The 16224-nt window shown below is 42.7% G+C and overlaps 1 protein-coding gene across 5 annotated transcripts in view; it reads left to right on the top strand.

Annotated features, from left to right (window-relative positions):
- clip2 (CAP-GLY domain containing linker protein 2) overlaps positions 1-16224 on the top strand; it is a 46810-nt gene that overhangs the window by 17619 nt on the left and 12967 nt on the right. For 3 of the 5 annotated variants that reach the window (XM_029249255.1, XM_029249254.1, XM_018742118.2), the window contains exons 4-9: positions 8257-8381; positions 9244-9457; positions 9819-10016; positions 11033-11136; positions 11517-11577; positions 15412-15462. In XM_029249255.1, coding sequence (XP_029105088.1) covers positions 8257-8381; positions 9244-9457; positions 9819-10016; positions 11033-11136; positions 11517-11577; positions 15412-15462 — 753 coding nt within the window. Of the gene's footprint in view, positions 1-8256; positions 8382-9243; positions 9458-9818; positions 10017-11032; positions 11137-11516; positions 11578-12723; positions 12829-15411; positions 15463-16224 lie in introns of all 5 variants that reach the window. The other 2 variants (XM_018742122.2, XM_029249256.1) reach the window with 2 other exon arrangements.

Raw genomic sequence — 16224 nt, 5'->3', positions numbered from 1 at the left:
TGGAGATGCTGCACAAATTGTTCTTACCAACCTAGACTACTGAGGCTGGAGTCCTAGAATTTAAATATTATTTGCATAAAATATCAGGATTTTTAAACTGAGGGTTTTTTTTACCTCTCTTGTCTGTTATAGACTGTAAACGATTTATTTTATGTGATTTTTTTGTATAGATATTATGGGTGTTACTTTGCCATTTGGCTCAATTCCTTCCAATTGACAACAATTCCTTTCATAATTACCTTTGACCATTTTTTTCTAATTAATGTAACTAAACCCAATTTATTTTTATTTTTTTATTGATGAAGAGAGCAGCACCGAGACATAACATAAACGGTACGCTGAGAATTTGTCAATTCATCCACATATATAAAACAAGGTGAGAGGGTTAGCAAAGAGAATCCAGAAAGGTATGGGGGCATTGCAGAATTTCTCTGAACTGGATAAAGGTATAATAGTCATGATTAATGTTTAATGTCGAGAAAATGTTCTTGTGGGAGAAAGTTAAACGTTTCCAAGCATTTTAATTGAGAGACTGTTTAAATAAGGAACTTCAGGTGTGGATTATAACAAAATATATTTCCTTGGCAGGTATAAGAGTAATCAGCCTATGATCCATAACTTCATTAAAGAAAAAAGGCTTTTGAGTTATGGTTTAAGAAGAAACAAACAAATCAAACTTTTTATTAAATATTTTTTCAAATAGTTGAATGAACACTGTTTCAGTAAGATTTTATCCAGTCATTCCAGGAATAAACGCATCTAAGTACCATGAATTGCCTTAAATTTTGTCAGTTTTTTTTAATTATAGCAGCACATGTTTATTCAGATTAGGTTATAGTTTAGACTGAACATAACAAATGCAGCTTTTTATTGAAGGACATTTTATTAGTTAAGTGACTGTCAGTCCAGTTAACTTGCAACCTCGTACATCTTTGAAATAAATACATAAGTGCCTGGAGTGGCAGCTCACAGATTTGTGTTTGTTCAAAGCTATTGAACATCACACTTTCAAACTCACCCGCTTCAACCCCTTACCTGGTGTAGGGTTGTGGAGGTCTGTAGTCTATCCTGGAAGCACAGGGTGTGAGACAGGGTACACCCTGCTTGGGACATCAATTTTTCGAGGGATGTCACACATTCTACACTATTTAATTTATATAAAGCGGGGGTTTGCAAACTTTTTTGGCCAAGGGCCACAATCATTATTTCAAACTGGTCTGAGGGCTGTCCATACAAAAATCACAGCAACTGACATACACAATCTTAAATGTCTCAAAAAAAAAATTATTTATTGAATTTAATTTAGGTGGTGTGTGTGTCTAGCAAGGGGGGTGCGGTGGCACAGTGGCGCAGCAGGTTTGGACTGTACCTGCTTTCTTGTGGGTCTGAGGTTCGAGTCCTGCTTGGGGTGCCTTGCGACAGACTGGTGTCCCATCCTGGGTGTGTCCCCTCCCCCTCCGGCCTCGCGGCCTATGTTGCCGGGTGGGGCTCCGGCTCGCTGCGACCCTGCTTGGGACAAGCGGTTCAGAAAGTGTGTGTGTCTTCCTGTAACTGTGTTGCAGTGTGATCGATAGAATGCATAATACTTGTAGTAGGTGTAGCCTATATTATAATTAATTAAATTTTACAAATTTTCTTGTGACCACGTGATGTGAAACGGCAGGCTGCCTTCAGCGGTTGGGCTACGCATCGAGCACCCCTGGCCAACCTCTACAACTTGTAGTGATGTTCAAGATACCTAGTGAACTAAGCTGAAATAGCGCTTAACAGTTATTTTGTTGCCCCGCTCTTCTGTCGCATTATGAGAAATGAAAAGCTACTGCAGAAGGAGACCTCAATGTCACCGCACTGAGGCTCTCTGCACTCATAACCCCTTACCGGGAGCAGTCGAATAGTGCGTACCGTGCTGGTATTATATTCACGTGGCTGCATGCTGAAATTTCAGGGGGAGCGTTGCTATACAGTTAAAACCGACAGCCAAATTGAGCCGAAGAGGCAAAGTGTGAAGCTCTGGGGCCCAAAAGTCCAACTCAGAAAGGTCATCAAGAAAGCAAATGAATAATGTAAAAGGATACTCCCGGTGCGACTATTATGTAGAAGGTCGTGGCAGGTGTCCCAGGGTTACCCTCCCCCATTCCTGGTTGGCAGTACAGTACCGCTGTGATTTTTCTGCCCAGCAAACATGAGGTAAACAATGCCTCAGAGCGTAGCCCTCATTCATTGGGGTTCCACAATTTTCCTTTGACCGCAGGAAACAAAGAAGCATCTGGATGTTTCGGCTGAAGTGATGAAGGGGGCAGTAGGGGGCGTAGTGGTTAGAGCCTCAACTTTTGGACCCAAAGGACCCATACTTGAATTCCACCACCTGCTGCGGTGCCCTTCACCAATGGACTTAACCTTGAGTTGCTCCAGTTACAAATACCCAGCTGTATAAACGGGTTAGGTGCTTTGGAGGAAACAAATAATTGTAAATGTTTAGTGGTTTGGATTCTAGATTCAACACAGGAAGTCGGAAAGTACAAATCTCAGCAATACTCCTCCTTTTGTATATCCTTGACTGGACTGCTTGAGAAGTACTACCAGAAGACTCACTTTTTACTTGCTAGCCATTTAAAATAATAGAGTAACTAGATGGAATCACAAACAAAAAATTTTGCGAACAAAACACACTCGCTGTTAAACACGCAAACACGGACCGAGACCCTAATAATAAAAATATGGGTGCCTTGCGGCAGCGTGACCGGTCTGTGTTGTCGCACAGCAGATGGAGCCGTCATCCTTAGACATTATGACCAAATATTGGGACACAAGTAATATATTAAAGTTAACTAGATGGCCGTTGGAAGTCTGGGTTGTCATAATTCTCATAAGTCATAAGTCAAGGGCTGCCTGTAATTTAAAAGAAATCAAATAATACCGGGGGTGCGGTGGCTCAGTGGGTTGGACCAGGTCCTACTCTCCAGTGGGTCTGGGGTTCGAGTCCCGCTTGGGGTACCTTGCGATGGACTGGCGTCCCGTCCTGGGTGTGTCCCCTCCCCCTCTGGCCTTTTACGCCCTGTGTTGCTGGGTTAGGCTCTGGTTCCCCATGACCCTGTATGGGACAAGCAGTTCAGAAAGTGTGTGTGTGTGAAATAATACTATATTATATACATTAAATAATATAACCTTCCAGTGTAACATCAGTAAATAAGATTAACCCTTGCACTGCTGGTTTTGGGCCATGTTTCACTAAGCTGTTTCTACACTGTTGGTTGCCAAACATCTGTTGATTGCTATAAATATTTGTTTATTATTTATCTGCAGTAACTTACAGGCCTAGCTAATGTCCTCTTTATCCATGTGGTCCGTACACCCACTTTTCAAGGGTTGCAGTACTTTTTATACCGATCTGTTTTTGTTGGATCGGCAGCACTGGTGAACAACACAACTGCCTGCATTGGATCATTGGGGTTTGTGGTAACAGCTGTGTTTTCCACCAGTGGAGCTGTAGAACAAGGGGCGAAAATTTGAAATTCAAGTGCAGGAACATGGGTCCGGATCAGCACAACTCCACTCGGTTATCTGGGAGACATAGCAAGCTGGATGAGGCTGTAGAAGAGTAGCAGGTTACGCATCCGCACAGCTAAGAGCAGCTTCCTGGCGAGATGCTGCTGTGCTGACTGGCAGGTTTGGGTGTCCTAATGCAGTCCTCCAGCCGATAGCTGAGAAGCTCACGTGGGAAGGGATGCCAGTCTTTTCCTTTCCTGACTCGGCTGTGCTCGTTCCACTTCCGCAATGGAAGCGTAGCTGGTGTGATGTTGGAAAACGGTAACGAACCAAGCAAATCATATGTCGCCAAAAAAATCTCGTTACCTTGTCCATATGGAAAATCTGGTGCACATCAGGTACTCATTGGTGATGATGATAGTTCCTTAGGAGTTTTAGTTAATTACTTAGTCACTATAGCAGGACCCTCCTGGAACTAGAACCAGCAACTTTTGGGTAACTTGTCCACTTCCATAATCACTTTCCGTTCTGCTGCTCCTAATCAATCCATTTACTGTTTACCTATTCTTTGATACCTTATTTTGGCTATAAACCAGGAACATAGACTGGTATGTAACAGAGATACGATTTAAAATATTTTTTTTCAGAATATACCACATCCTCAACTTAAGAACACAATAAAAAATTTCTTTGTAACTTCATTTACTTGTATCTCTTTAAATGTTTGTACATGTAAATGCCTACCCAGTAAATCCCAATCAAAATAATCAGAAATGTCCCTTGATGTAATTCCTGGTTTAAATACTTAAAATTTAAAAATATATTTTTATTATCCAAGGCCTGGCTACATAATAACTCATTTGAAATAGTAACAAAAAAACCATAAAAAATAAGCACAGGCTTCAAAAACTCCCTTTCCGTGCTTATTGTTAACCAATTCATCTCGTGAACACGTTCAACTTCTGCCTTTTCCTTATGGATCACCAAAGCTCAAGAATACCAGTTATAAGCTGTAAACACAATGGAAGTGAGTTGAAGTAAGGTAGCCTCACACCCTTATTTTATTGAGGTGCCCTTTATTAACATCTATCAGATTAACTGGTAAACACATCATGTTTCCTGTAACCATACTCATTTATTCATCAAGGTGAAACTTTTCTCCAAAGTGACTTACAATGTTGAGCTACTTCACAATTATTAACCCATTTATACAGCTAGAACATTTTACAAGAGCAATTTAAGATAAGTACATTGCTTTAGGGTACTACAACCAGAGGTGAGAGTCAAACCTGCAACCTTCGGGTCCAAAGCCAGTAGCATTAACCACTACACTACCAACTACCCTGATATGTGTGCAAATATTTAAAAATGACTGTGGTGTACAGGAGGCTGATCTGGCCGACTCACAGCCACACGGGGCAGGGATTGTGTAGCTTCAAGTTAAAACCCGAGTAGTTGTGCTTGTTTCTTACATAGAGCTGACAAGCCATTGGTGTTTCATTAATTGTCTGTGGTTTTTTTAATTTATGATCATGGGAAAGAAGAACAAACATTTGCTGAAATCCACCCACCGTCGTTCGCCGCCCGGTCGCTCCCAGAACCAGGCATGCCACAAAGGCCTCAGGAATACATGCCGTATATATTAATGACACGTTTATGCAGAAATGTAAACATTAAGCCGCAGCTGTTGAACAAACTTGGATTGCGTCGCATTTTTTTTTACCAATTTTTTGGGAAGACCGTCAAAATAATCAAAAACTATTATTGAAGAAACGAGTCACAGGGAAGGAAATGCATTTCAGGACATGCTAGTAATACGAAATTCATATAGATGTAACTAATTCTGGGCCCATTCTCAGATATGAACAGTTCTATTTGGTAGGTAACTGGAAGCAGTTTCAGACAGTTACATTCTTGGACAGGTCTGCTCTGCTCTGCTCTGCTCTGTGTTTATTGTCACAGCTCAGGCATCTGCCACGTCAGCCATGCGCTCCCCGTGCCGTCTCCCCGAGCAGGAAGTGCCTCCGTTCGCAGTGACTTTGTCTCCATTTTTTTCTCCTCCGGAGGCAGGAATGGATGTTAATGGGCCCCGGGGGCAAGAGGGCGGGACGCTCTCCAGATGCAGAAATGTGACGCACCCTGCCGTGAGAAGGAGTGCTGGCCTGTCATGGGAATTCCGCAGAGAGATGTAACAGGATGACGAACGGGGTGATGAACAGCTCATTTAATGACCCCACTCAGCGCTGTCATGAGCAGACACACTGAATGGTGCAAGATGTTACACCACAGCGCTAGGCTGCGTGCGGGGCCTCGTCGCTCCTTAACACTTTCCCTCCAGTCTCTAATCATAAAATACCAAAAGGTAAAATAATCTTTATGACATGGAACACAAATAAAAAGTATTAATATTCTGTTTTTTTTTTCTTTTTTTTTTGCATACTTGTGTCAGCAGGTCATATGAGTGGAAAGCAGTGATTTTTCACTTCAGGAGCCCTGATCAATAAACCTATCTGTCAAAGAATTGATAAGCCCTATGGGAATGCCTTTAATTTCAGTTCATGCACAGTTCTGCGGTGGTTGGGTCCATGAAGGTGCAGCCATCCTAGTGGACAGTAACAGTCACATTAATAGTAAAACAAAGACGTCCTCTCTGAAAGACATGAATGTTCAGTATACAGACTACAGTTCATCCTCGTATGAGTGAAGTAATGTGGGGAAGGCGGTTCCGGTGTATCATATACGTCATTTTTAACGGGATTTGTTTAGATGCAAGCGAGAGGAAGTATATCACAGTGTATTCTGCATTTTACTAAAATATTTTTGTGTTCTGCATTTAGAGGTGGATGCTTGCAAATCAGTCACTTGAACTGTTGATATAGTTTTCTTTTTTTAATAAATGGCGTTTCATTTTGTCCAATATCATATTGCTGGGAAAAAAAATGAGGGAGGAGGTTGGTGCAAAGAATACATTTTCTTCCGATTCTGCAATTTCACAAAAAAAATTATCTAGAGTATTGACAGCTCTATCCTTGGAAATTAAACATATCGGAACTTAGTGATGTCTGACTGAGAAATTCTGGGAAATTGTCAAAAAAATATTCTTAAAAATGTTTTGTGATGCCCTGGACTGTTCCGTTGTTCCAGTATCCATCCAGTCAAGGTCAGGCTGTGAGCGGATGATCTCTATTGTTTAAAAAAAAAAAAAGAAAAGCTACTCTGAAAGATGTCTCTCCGCAGAGTGTAATGGATGTATAAAAAATGTGCCACAAGCACAGTTCAGTTTGTGCTGCACTTGTCCGCTTCTCTTTGTTAAGGTCTTTATTCTAGAGTCAAACAGGTTGCGCTTATGTCATCCCGTGGCCTCTGGGCCGCGACCATGATGACATCAGGCTCAGCTGATGCCCTTATTTGCACTCTCATTTCCTGCATATGTGGTGACAGCTGCAAATCCTAATAATCTGTACAAACCCAGGAAGAGCAGAGATTTTTTAGGGACTCATCCATGACCTCATTTGTTACCCCATGAGTTTATGTCCATGTATTTATCTGCCAGCTCTTACGGCCATGAATAAAAATGAAGGTCTTGAAGTCTCCTTAGACTGGAAAGAATCTTCTAGTAGGCTGTAAAACTTGGTTAACTGGACTGGGATAATGGGTTTGCATCTCCATTTATGTGTTCCAAGACACAGGATCCAATGGCCGGAGTCCATCATACGGGACTGATGCTGACCCAACTTCCCTGCTTCGCACATCTGGCCTCTTTGCAAGAGATGAACATTACATTGTGTTTCAATCATTTACAAATGATCCATCAGTGATCCAGTCCAATGATCCATTATTACACACATATTTAGATGTGGATCAATGCTCATACCGGGATGCAGGGTTAATTCATGAACTGGGAGTCATGAACAGGAAGCTAGGACTCTCAGGTTACTAGTGTTTGTGTTTTTACTTGTTTATTTTTTTCTCCCACTAAATCTGCCGTCAATCTGTCTCTGCTCACCAGCATAAATGGCAGCGACCTCATTTCCGACGGTAAATCCAGTGAATGTAGGACATCCCCTGCTTCTCCAGTCACCCAGAATTAACCATTTCTGCCGTCCCCCTGTCTGTGTCAGTGTTTTCTAGAGAGGGGTCTCCGTCGCCTGCCTCATTTAACTCTTAAACCTGGATTTTATGCGTCATGTAGCAGCAGTGAAGTTTCCCACCCTCTCCTTCAGCTGCACGTTCTGCCTCGGGTTTCACTGATGCCCTGTTTTATTACTCATTTTATTTGTCCTGTGAAATGGACACATGGCCTCAAATGGCATCTTGTACAAAGCTCTGAAGCCTAATTTCACCCAGTGTGAACGGTATCTAGAATATTATTACCATAATAATTTTTTTCTTGACCCTTAATGTACAGTCTTCTCTATTTCTGCTGCTAGTTATTACATAGGAACAATTCAGATTAAATACCTTCTGTAGAGTACAATAGCAGTATGCTTTCTGAGAGAGGTAAACCTTAGGGTATAAATCTGTTTCGTATACCTCTGCCTGCAACTACTGAGAAACAGAAAGAGACAGCAAGAAAATACAGCATAATTAATTAATTCAAAGGTTGATTGATTGATTGAGTCATTGATTGATTGATTGATTGATTCATTCATTCATTCATGACTAATCATGACTAATTTGTCACTTGTATTTTGGTCTGATTAATCACTGTGTTCGACTGAAGAGCGTGAACTCTGCAGATGTTTTACCTCTTTCCTGTTTTCTGCTCAGGTGGGAGGCACCAAAACGGGTGTGGTCCGCTACGTGGGCGAGACGGACTTCGCCAAAGGCGAATGGTGTGGCGTGGAGCTGGACGAGCCTCTGGGCAAAAACGATGGCGCTGTCGCTGGCACCAGGTGCATTGCACTTTTCCTCTCTACCTTGTAGGACATGCATTTTACATTAATATTTATACGCTTATACAGCCAGAGACATTCACTTGGCAAGTGTCATGAATGTGATTATGCTCGGTGACACAACAGCTGTCAATGTCAAAACAACCCTGACAGTTTAATAGCGTAGTGTGTTTATCCCACGCATAGAAATTGAATGGTATCTAGAGCCTCTTCAATAATTCAGAACAATGATATGTGGGGGGGTGCGGTGGCGCAGTGGGTTGGACCACAGTCCTGCTGTCCGGTGGGTCTGGGGTTCGAGTCCCGCTTGGGGTACCTTGCGACGGACTGGCGTCCCGTCCTGGGTGTGTCCCCTCCCCCTCCGGCCTTACGCCCTGTGTTGCCGGGTTAGGCTCCGGTTCCCCGTGACCCCATATGGGACAAGCGGCTCTGAAGATGTGTGTGTGATATGTGGACAAATTGTGGATTCCTGTGTCTCCAGCTCCTATATCTGAGGCACATGGGTAAATTTTATCCATTTACACTGCTGGATATCTCACTCGAAGAATAACAGGGCTCCTCATCTTGAACTAGCAGGCTTTAAATGATAATTTATTGTCCGTAAAAGCCGCTTTTACTTTAATTTATTTTCCTGGTGCTTTTCTCCAAAGAAACTTTCAATTATTTACCCATTTATACAGCGGGGTTGTTTTTTACTGGAGCAATTTAGGGTAAGTGTCTTACCCATAGGAACTACAGCAAGGGGTGGGGTTCGATCTTGGGTCCTTCAAGTCTAGATGTGGTGACCGCAATCTTTCATTTCCAAGTACACAGCAGCTAGTGACATAAGAACACTTGCTGACATCGGATTGCGTGTGTCCAGGTACTTCCAGTGCCCGCCGAAATTCGGCCTCTTCGCACCAATCCACAAAGTGATCCGCATCGGCTTCCCATCCACCAGTCCGGCCAAGGCCAAGAAGAGCAAGCGCATGGCCATGGGCGTCTCCTCCCTGGCACACAGCCCGAGCAGTTCCTCCATCAGCTCTGTCAGCTCTGTGGCCTCCTCTGTGGGTGGCCGGCCCAGCCGCACTGGCCTGGTAAGACAGGGAGTCTTTAATCACAACCACTTGTTTCAAACAATACACCCAACTTGAAGGGCTACTTTTTTATTTTTAAACTTCTTCCTCTTCCAGCTGCTGTTCTTTCATATATATGTTATGTTATGTATTTTCACAATTTATGCCGTGTATTTTGCAGTAATTTCGATGGCCATGCAATATCCTTTTGGTGCTAAATTAGAATGAATAACATAAATCAGTAGGGTTGACTGTCTTCTTTTCTGCTGATGAAAAGCCATCTTCAAGACATCAAGTGAAAGCAGGCAACATTTAAATCTCTCAAGTTAACCAGATGTACCTGCTTACCCCCTACCTCCCCACCTCGGCCCGCCTGGGCCAGCTCACGGAGACGTCCTCACGCTACGCCCGCAAGATCTCCGGCACCACGGCACTGCAGGAGGCCTTGAAAGAGAAGCAGCAGCACATTGAGCAGCTGTTAGCTGAGCGTGACCTGGAGCGAGCTGAGGTGGCCAAGGCCACCAGCCACATCTGTGAAGTGGAGAAGGAGCTTAGTGCCCTCAAAGCCCAGCATGCACAGGTACAGGAAACCGCTTGGCACCTACCATTTCTCCATAGCTGTACAGCAGTGATTGTATTTTGACACAAGGTAGATGTTCCCCTAATTGTGTTTCATGCATATTTTGCTGCACTCTTTGAATTTCGCGAAACAGATGGCCTTTATGACGTCCTTCCGAACGAAATTCCTCTGCGGCTGTGCTTTCCGGTTTTTTGGAGAGAATCTTTGTTTTTTGTGCCATCAGAATGTGAATAACTCATTAGAATGTGTATTTGTAATGTGTAGCATTTGCACTGGGAAGAGCCAGATGTGAGAAATGAACCACAGCCTCCCACATCAAAGTCAACAGTCCTAATTGCATAACAAATAGGCTAAAATCTTACATTAGAGTTTTTAGTATTGCTGTACTGTGCTTTTCTGAGCGATCGCCATGTGCTGTTGGGCTGGTACTGACCCCTGCTACATGACGCCCACACGCACTCAAAGTTCCTGTATCCATACTTCCCTTTCGAAAAGTTGCCCGAGGTTCATATCCCACTTCTGACACCTGTATAGAATCAGAGAAGGGAGGGGAACTTCTAGGGAGGGGCTGACTCATCACAGTAACTCTTTGTACAGTAAGTCTAAGCTGCATCACTGGTACAACGAAGTAGAGTAAAGCCTCTTAATGAGACCACTGAAATTACTACAAATATATCACTTAGTTTATGACAGCAGTGTGCAGAATATGGTAATGCCTAGGGAGGCTGCATGATGTTAATAGCCTTGACACCTTGTCACTATTGTCTTTCACACTTCTACACTTTTTTATTAAAAAATAAGTCTTAATTTTACTCTTCCTTCCAAAGCACCGCTTGTGGCTTGTGTCCCTTTTCATTTTTTCATCAGTTTGTAAAAGGTGTGATGAGATCCACATGAGGCAGCTGCATGAAGCAAGATGCGTGTCGATGTTCGGTCATTCAGCCGGATCGCATTGAGGTGAAGCGACAATAATAAAACATATTTCTGCATCCCTTCCCTTTCAATTCCAAATCCAGTATGCAGCAGAGGCTGAGAGCAACTTGCAGCAGATTCGGTCCCAGCTGGCCAGCACTCAGAAGGACAAGATAGAACTGGCCAATCAGCTTGAAGAAGAGAGAAGGTGCGTGGGACGAGCTAGGCTCAAGGTTATTTGTGAAAAAAATGGGAATAGCGAGGTTTCATTTTTGCCCATATGAGCTGCTTAATAAAGATAAGAGAAAAAAATTATTTTTTGCTTTTGCTATAAAAATGCTTTTTCTGCTACTAGGCCTTGTACTATATCTGCTTGTACATCCACAACAACAGTACTATGGAAATAATTGTCATTATCACTATTATCATATCTCAGTATTTCATATTAAAAATGAAAAGCTCTTTTTATAGCGGTAGGTCCTGTTCTGTCTTTGTTCTGGATATTTGAGTCTGCGCGGATTTTGGATTTTGCTGTCTGTGTTGAGAAGTGCTGCACTGATACCTGGTGGACACTCTGTGTTCCTGCAGGAAAGTGGAGGACCTGCAGTTCCGAGTGGAGGAGGAATCCATCACCAAAGGCGACCTCGAGGTATTTAAAAGTGGGCAAATGGAATTTCGCATGGAATCGGAAACACTCTCCCTTAGCCGAATCCAGTTTGAAACGGGCTGATCTTTTAGTTGTTATTTAAAAGTCGAATTCACATTTTTGTGCATTTAATGAAATTGTCGAGAAATGACATGGTTTGTATTAATGATGTTATGTTTACATTTGCATTTTTTGTTGTTTACTGAAAACCAGGGCTTGGATTTATGCATAAGACACAATATTACGTTAGCACAGCCTTTACAGGTGGTCCCCGACTTACGATGGTTCGACTTTACTATGGTGAGTTGGCGATAGACATTGAGTAGAAACCGTATTTTGAATTTTGAATTTTGATTGTTTTTTTCCCGGGCAAGCGATATGCAGAGCGATACTCTCTCGCGATGCTGGGCAGCGGCAGCGATCCGCATCTCCCAGTCTGTGACGCAGAGGTGTGTATTAAATGCATTTTCGACATACGATATTTTCAACTTACGATGGCTTTCGTGGAACGTATCCCCATCGTCAGTCGGGGACCACCTGTATTTTGCTAAGCGGCTTGGGATGAGTAACAGCTTTGCTTCTGAAACTGCTCCACTTATCTTTGTATTTTGTGTTTCCAGTAATTCTTTATGAAAAAGGTGAAAAAGTGTCTCAGAGAGAGGAATTTTACCATACTGCGGCAGACAGACGTGGTGCAAACATAGGTGTATTTGTCTGTGAAGGTCTTACTCATTGTACCAAAAGCGACGTTGATGATGGCTGTGCTGTGCAGCTCTACCTGTGATTCCACGAAGATGAGAGTCACGAAACGGGAGAACCCGTTGACTGAACAAATGAGGTGCAGAGAGTAAAAGCTGGTCCACTGCATGCCCCTTTTTTTGCCCTGAACAACAGCTGCTGGGATGTTGAGTAATTGTTGGTGTACAGCGGCAGCCGAAATGTCCACTGTGCCGTGATCCAGCTGTCCACTTTCCTAACCAGCTGTCCGCAGCGATCCAACTTGCCTTTTACTCGACTTTCCAAAACCCCGCTTCCCTTCCGAACGCAATCGTGATTTTTCTTTGTATCTTAACGAAACTGCGTACCTGTCCTCCTGTGCATTGTTTCTCTTTCTTGCCCTCTGTCTTGTCCTTCTGTCTCTCTCCCTAGACTCAGACGAAATTGGAGCATGCCCGTATTCGGCAGCTCGAGCAGACTCTGCTGTTAGAAAGGTCCAAAGTGGAAAAGCTTCAGACAGAATTAGAGGAAAAGAGGGTAACTGCAAAAATGAGACCAGTCGCCCCTCTTTGCCTGCAGCTGTCCCTTGTCTGTTGCTTTCTCTTCTGGTCTCTCTGGGCTGGGAGGTGCTTCCAGTTCCTCTGCACCGCTCTTGCTTGCGCCTGGCCTGCACCGAATCCCAGGTCTCCAACCTTCACAGCCACGTTTACTCCTGGCTGCCTGTCAGAAAGAATAAGGGGAGACGTTTTCATGAACGGTTGGAATCCATTGACAATATGAGCCCATATGACGAGATATTATAACGGTCCCTCAGGTGACGCTGCGGTTCAGGGCTTCCACTTGTTACCTGAGGGTTCCCGGTTCGAGTCCTGGGAGGTACCCTGCTTCTTGTAAATGTACTGCTTTCAGGGGTGGTTCTTGCCTTTTTTGCATCCGAGCTCTTTGCAACACTTAACCTGGGTATTAATAGCGCTGTTGTTTCTACAAAAATATATATAATATTTATATTTATTTATATATCCCTGGTAGGGGGGCACGGTGGCGCAGTGGGTTGGACCGGGTCCTGCTCTCCAGTGGGTCTGGGGTTTGAATCCTGCTTGGGGTGCCTTGCGACGGACTGGCGTCCCGTCCTGGGTGTGTCCCCTCCCCCTCCAGCCTTACGCCCTGAGTTGCCGGGTTAGGCTCCGGTTCCCCGCGACCCCATATGGGACTAGCGGTTCAGAAAATGTGTGTGTGTGTGTGTATATATCCCTATTTATTTATATATATTTATTATACATAAATAAATAGGGATATCTATAAATTATAAAATTTAAAAATGATAAATTATAAGTTATATAAAATATATATAATTGGCTCGAGGTGCTCTCCAGCACCCCGCAGAAATCCGTTCAACGTCCACACTCGTCTTAAGTTAGAAACAGAGCAACTGCTTGCACGGCCAAATAATGAAAGCCGGCATGATTTTTCGGAGGAATTTTTTTTTACATATTTAAATACGCCCTGAGTACTGCACTTCTCTGTCATTCTCCTATTGAAATATGTGATGTAATGTGAAATCAAGGCGTGATGTGCACTGAGACCTCACTAGAAGGTAAAGACCAAAAATCTTACAGGGATTTTTTTCTTCAGAAATTCGTCTTTTGTGGACTTTACCTTCATTATTGTGAAGACCAGTAGCAGTTCATTTGTATATTGTAAATGTAGGCTGAAGACATATGGAATGTGAGATGTTCTTTATTTCATTTAGAAGAAGAAGTATTCGTTTACAATGCCAAGACTTTTTCCACCGTTAATTACACCTCAAATCATGGTAAGTGCGTTTTGGTAATTTCGGAAATTGGCATTTTTGGTGAAAAACATAAGATTGAACTGCAAAAGCTGTTAGTAAAATGGTCTTTGGTGTCCATAAATGCCCAAATTAGTGTTATAAAGAGCTCTGACGTGAAAAATTCTCATTCGTGCAAGGTACTTGACTCAAATTTCTCCAGTAAAAATAGCCAGATGTTTAAGTGGGTGAAAGCTGCTTAAAATAATAGTGCACAATTGGATATAACCGTTTTTTTACACACTGGATATGACAGTGCAAGCAGGCAGCAAGGAAAGAAAAAAAAAATGAATTAATGAAAAATTAGGTTCAAAGGCCAAAAGCCTTGTAAATAATCTCCAGGGGTTCCTTTACTTGTCTTTATCTGTCTAAAAGCGCTCCTCTTCTCTTGCAAACCCTCGACTTGTTTTCGCTGCTCTCGGCTGCTCAGCTCCGTCTACAGCACGCGGTGCGGCGAACGCTGGAGTTCTGGACAACGCTGCGCTGCGCTTGCTACCTGTGGAGGAGCGTTGCCTCTCCATCAGGAGTAGTGAATTCATTCCACCCATATGCAGCGTTCATTTCTTTTTCCTTTACTTTTTAAGGTTTATACTGTCCCTGCCTTTGAGGTGGGGGACCGGTTGGGGATTCCACGAGTCCTGCACTGCTGATATTGTCCCATGCCAAAAAAACAATAAACAGCATTGTTAAAAAACTAAAATACATTATACAATACAGTAACAAAAATACATTATTTTAGGATCATACATTGTACGTTACTGAATAATTAATAAATGAACTAATTATACATTACTAGATTATGACAAATGCCTTGTTTTAATGTCCAAAGATGATTTGATGAATTAATACCTATAATATCAATATATCTATAAAATTATTTTCATCGGCAATGTGCTTGTAATGTTGAGTTGTTTTAAAAATGCACAACTTGATATAATTGTTTTTACCAGGGTGTTAAGCCAAGCTCAGTCTCAATTGCCTTGAGGTTATATTTTCCATTTTTCTGTCAGCCAGCAATAAAATTTCTGATCAGTAAGGGCTAGTTATTAGGATATCATATCATTATACAAAAACATTGCTAATTAATTAATTGCTACATATGACTAGTTCATCTTATTTATTGGGGTTTTTTTTTTGCAGGGTTTAATTAATGCTGTTTAAATTCCATCCAAAGTGTGCAAAGAGTCTCACTGTGGTTAAACTGGTTAAAAGACAGTCCTCCAGTACCTGGCATCGCTTCTTTAATACACATTGTTGAATATGTATTTGTAAGATGTGGTGTTTGCCAACAGGGTGGAGGCAAACATACCGCAGTGCCATTGAGGTTGGGTAAGAGACTACAGGTGAAATGAGATCTCTAACCGAAATCTGAGCCGTTAGCACTGCTTTACCTTTGAAAAAGTGCATTCCAGGTGTAAAGCTAAATGAAATGGCCAAGTACCGTATGCCTTTGCTGTGTGATGCATTCCGATGTAACTCCTTCAAATTGACTATGCAGAGTTCAACATTATTTCTGGTGTTCCTCACTCCTTTCACACCGCAAACTTCGAAAATAACCATTTTAAAATCATGTATGATAACGCCGGCATGGTTTGCATGATAAACAGACCTTTTGCGATGGAAACACATTTTGCTTAATAACATTACGCCTTTTACACGATTGCGTTTGCACAAACCTTCACATTTGCTTTGGGATTAATGCGGGTGTTTCATTTCACCTCTTGCTGGCTGCTTTCAAAAGATGGACTTACAATGAATGACTTTGCTTGGCTGCCGTTTGCAACACGTCTTCTCTTTGAACGCATCCCGTTTTGCCCGTAGGTTGCACAGCGCCCAGGAACCACGCTGCTCTCGAGTTTTATGCACAGGGTGTTGCTGAGATTTCTCCTTTGCTTGTTACACTGTGGGCTCCGGCACAGGATTAGCTTGCAAAATACCAGGTGGTCCATAAGTCACCGAACCCGTACCTAACTAGGGGGTTCCTTCTGTATGGCACCATCATGGTCCCTGCATAGGCCTACCCAAGAGCAGGTCATTCTCCTACCGTCCTTGCGTGGCCGACATGGTATCCCGAGTTCGACTCCTCATTTTCATGGTGATTTGGC

The sequence above is a fragment of the Scleropages formosus genome, chromosome 25 (assembly GCF_900964775.1).
Source record: "Scleropages formosus chromosome 25, fSclFor1.1, whole genome shotgun sequence".
Taxonomy (NCBI): Eukaryota; Metazoa; Chordata; class Actinopteri; order Osteoglossiformes; family Osteoglossidae; genus Scleropages; species Scleropages formosus.
The sequence above is the reverse complement of the archived record's forward strand: the minus strand, read 5'-3'. Positions and strand labels throughout refer to the sequence as shown.